The following is a 1776-nucleotide window of genomic DNA, read 5'->3' as shown; positions in this document are numbered from 1 at the left end:
GGGTTTTTTATATCTTTTATTTTATCCTTTTTACCAAACAAGACACAATATCTCCTTTCTTTAATAGACCTGAAATGAACCACAAAAGTGTTAAAATACACGCTTTTAAAATAATTGTTATCCAAATTCTGATATGACACTTAAAAAGCATTTTCTTGCTTTTTGTTCGTTACTTATTGAAACAGAAGCTTATCAAAGGCATTTTAATGATAAATCAATGGATTTCCTATCCTTATATTGAGAAATTGAAATTTAAAAAGTAATCCAATACACTTATCTTAAAAACAAATAGCGTAAGCCACACCCGCAAAAAGATACAGCTTTTTTCTAATTTTAGATACAAATACTGTTAAAGAATTGATTACCTTTTTAGGTCTGATGCCGCCAAAAATAGGTCCGTTGAAAACACTTCCGGATGCAGCAGCAGCGGAGGCAGCAGCGGCATTTTGTGCGGCTGCGGCAGCGGCTGCAGCAGCTGAACCACTTCCTCCAAGACCAAAAAGTCCAATGTTTTGACTAGCGGCGGCGGCAGCAGCGGCAGCGTTTTGTCCAGCAGCAGCAGCAGCAGCAGCAGCGGCGGAGGCAGCCGATCCACCTCCTAGATTGATTCCATAGTAGGGAAAGCTAACTTGGTTCCCATAAATATAGGGGAATGATGCAAATCTACTGGCAGATGCAGCTGCGGCAGCTGCGGCAGCAGCAGAACCACCACTGGCAGCGGCTGCAGCAGCAGCAGCTGATTCTCCTCCCAGATTGAATCCATAGTAGGGGGCACCAAAGTATGGAAACGATGTGAATGATCCGAGTCTGCTGGCAGATGCAGCGGCGGCGGCAGCGGCGGAAGCTGAGCCACTGCTTGCAGCAGCAGCGGCGGCAGCAGCTGATCCTCCTCCTAAATTGAATCCATAGTTGGGAATACCATAGTATGGAAGGGTTGGGACTGATCCGAATCCATTAGCAGATGCAGCGGCGGCAGCAGCTGCAGCATTTTGACCAGCGGCGGCAGCTGCAGCGGCGGCAGCATTTCGACCAGCTGCAGCAGCAACAGCTGCTGCTGCGCTATTTCCTGCAGCGGCAGCACCGGCAGCTGCAGATCCACCACCCAGACTGAGGAGTCCTCCAATGATACCACCAGAGCCAACAAGTCCTGAGCCTACTCCACCGACTCCACCTAATGGTCCGTACGGTTTGGGATAATAGTCGTCATACTTGGAATAGTGACTGTAAGTGTCATAGTTATCTGCGAATGTGCAGGCAAAAAGGCAAACGATGGAGACAAACTTCAGCATATTCTATACAAACAGAAACAAAAAATTTTAAGGAAGTTTTTACAACAGCTCAACAGTCTACAGTACTGTCTATTGTTAAGAAAGTTCTTTATTCATTCATTAATGTTTTACCCTTTAATGAGAAAAAAAGATTAATTTATCTATACTAGAGAGGTTTAATATAAAGGAATGTTGTTTAAAATTTATTTAAAAAAAACAATTTTGATTGACTTACAAAATTGATAAGAGTAAATTGTAATGGATTCCGCTATATTCTTCATCATTTCAAAATATTTAAATTTGATATTTAAAGAAGGATCACACTATTTATTGTATGGGTTTACGTAAACTCTCTCTTACCTCTTTGTTTGTATGATTGGTCACTGGACTTCGGTCGGGTGATGATTTGTACTGAAATTCTGCCACTTTTTATACAAAATGAAAACACTCTAATTATGCTAATGAGTGGAGCTTAGACTTAACGATCGAAGACTTTTTATGATTTACA

At 42.0% G+C, this 1776-nt stretch overlaps 1 protein-coding gene across 1 annotated transcript; it reads right to left on the bottom strand.

The window, feature by feature from the left end:
* LOC105341948 (spidroin-1) lies at nucleotides 1-1776 on the bottom strand. The gene is made up of 3 exons (XM_034467181.2): nucleotides 1629-1776; nucleotides 366-1292; nucleotides 1-69 (listed from the first exon to the last, which is right to left on the bottom strand). Exons 2-3 carry the CDS (start codon nucleotides 1287-1289, stop codon nucleotides 61-63), a joined length of 933 nt encoding a protein of 310 aa, XP_034323072.2. The 5' UTR covers nucleotides 1290-1292; nucleotides 1629-1776; the 3' UTR covers nucleotides 1-60.

Source organism: Magallana gigas, chromosome 6, assembly GCF_963853765.1.
Source record: "Magallana gigas chromosome 6, xbMagGiga1.1, whole genome shotgun sequence".
In the NCBI taxonomy this organism is placed as follows: Eukaryota; Metazoa; Mollusca; class Bivalvia; order Ostreida; family Ostreidae; genus Magallana; species Magallana gigas.
This window is presented reverse-complemented; position numbering and strand designations above follow the sequence as displayed.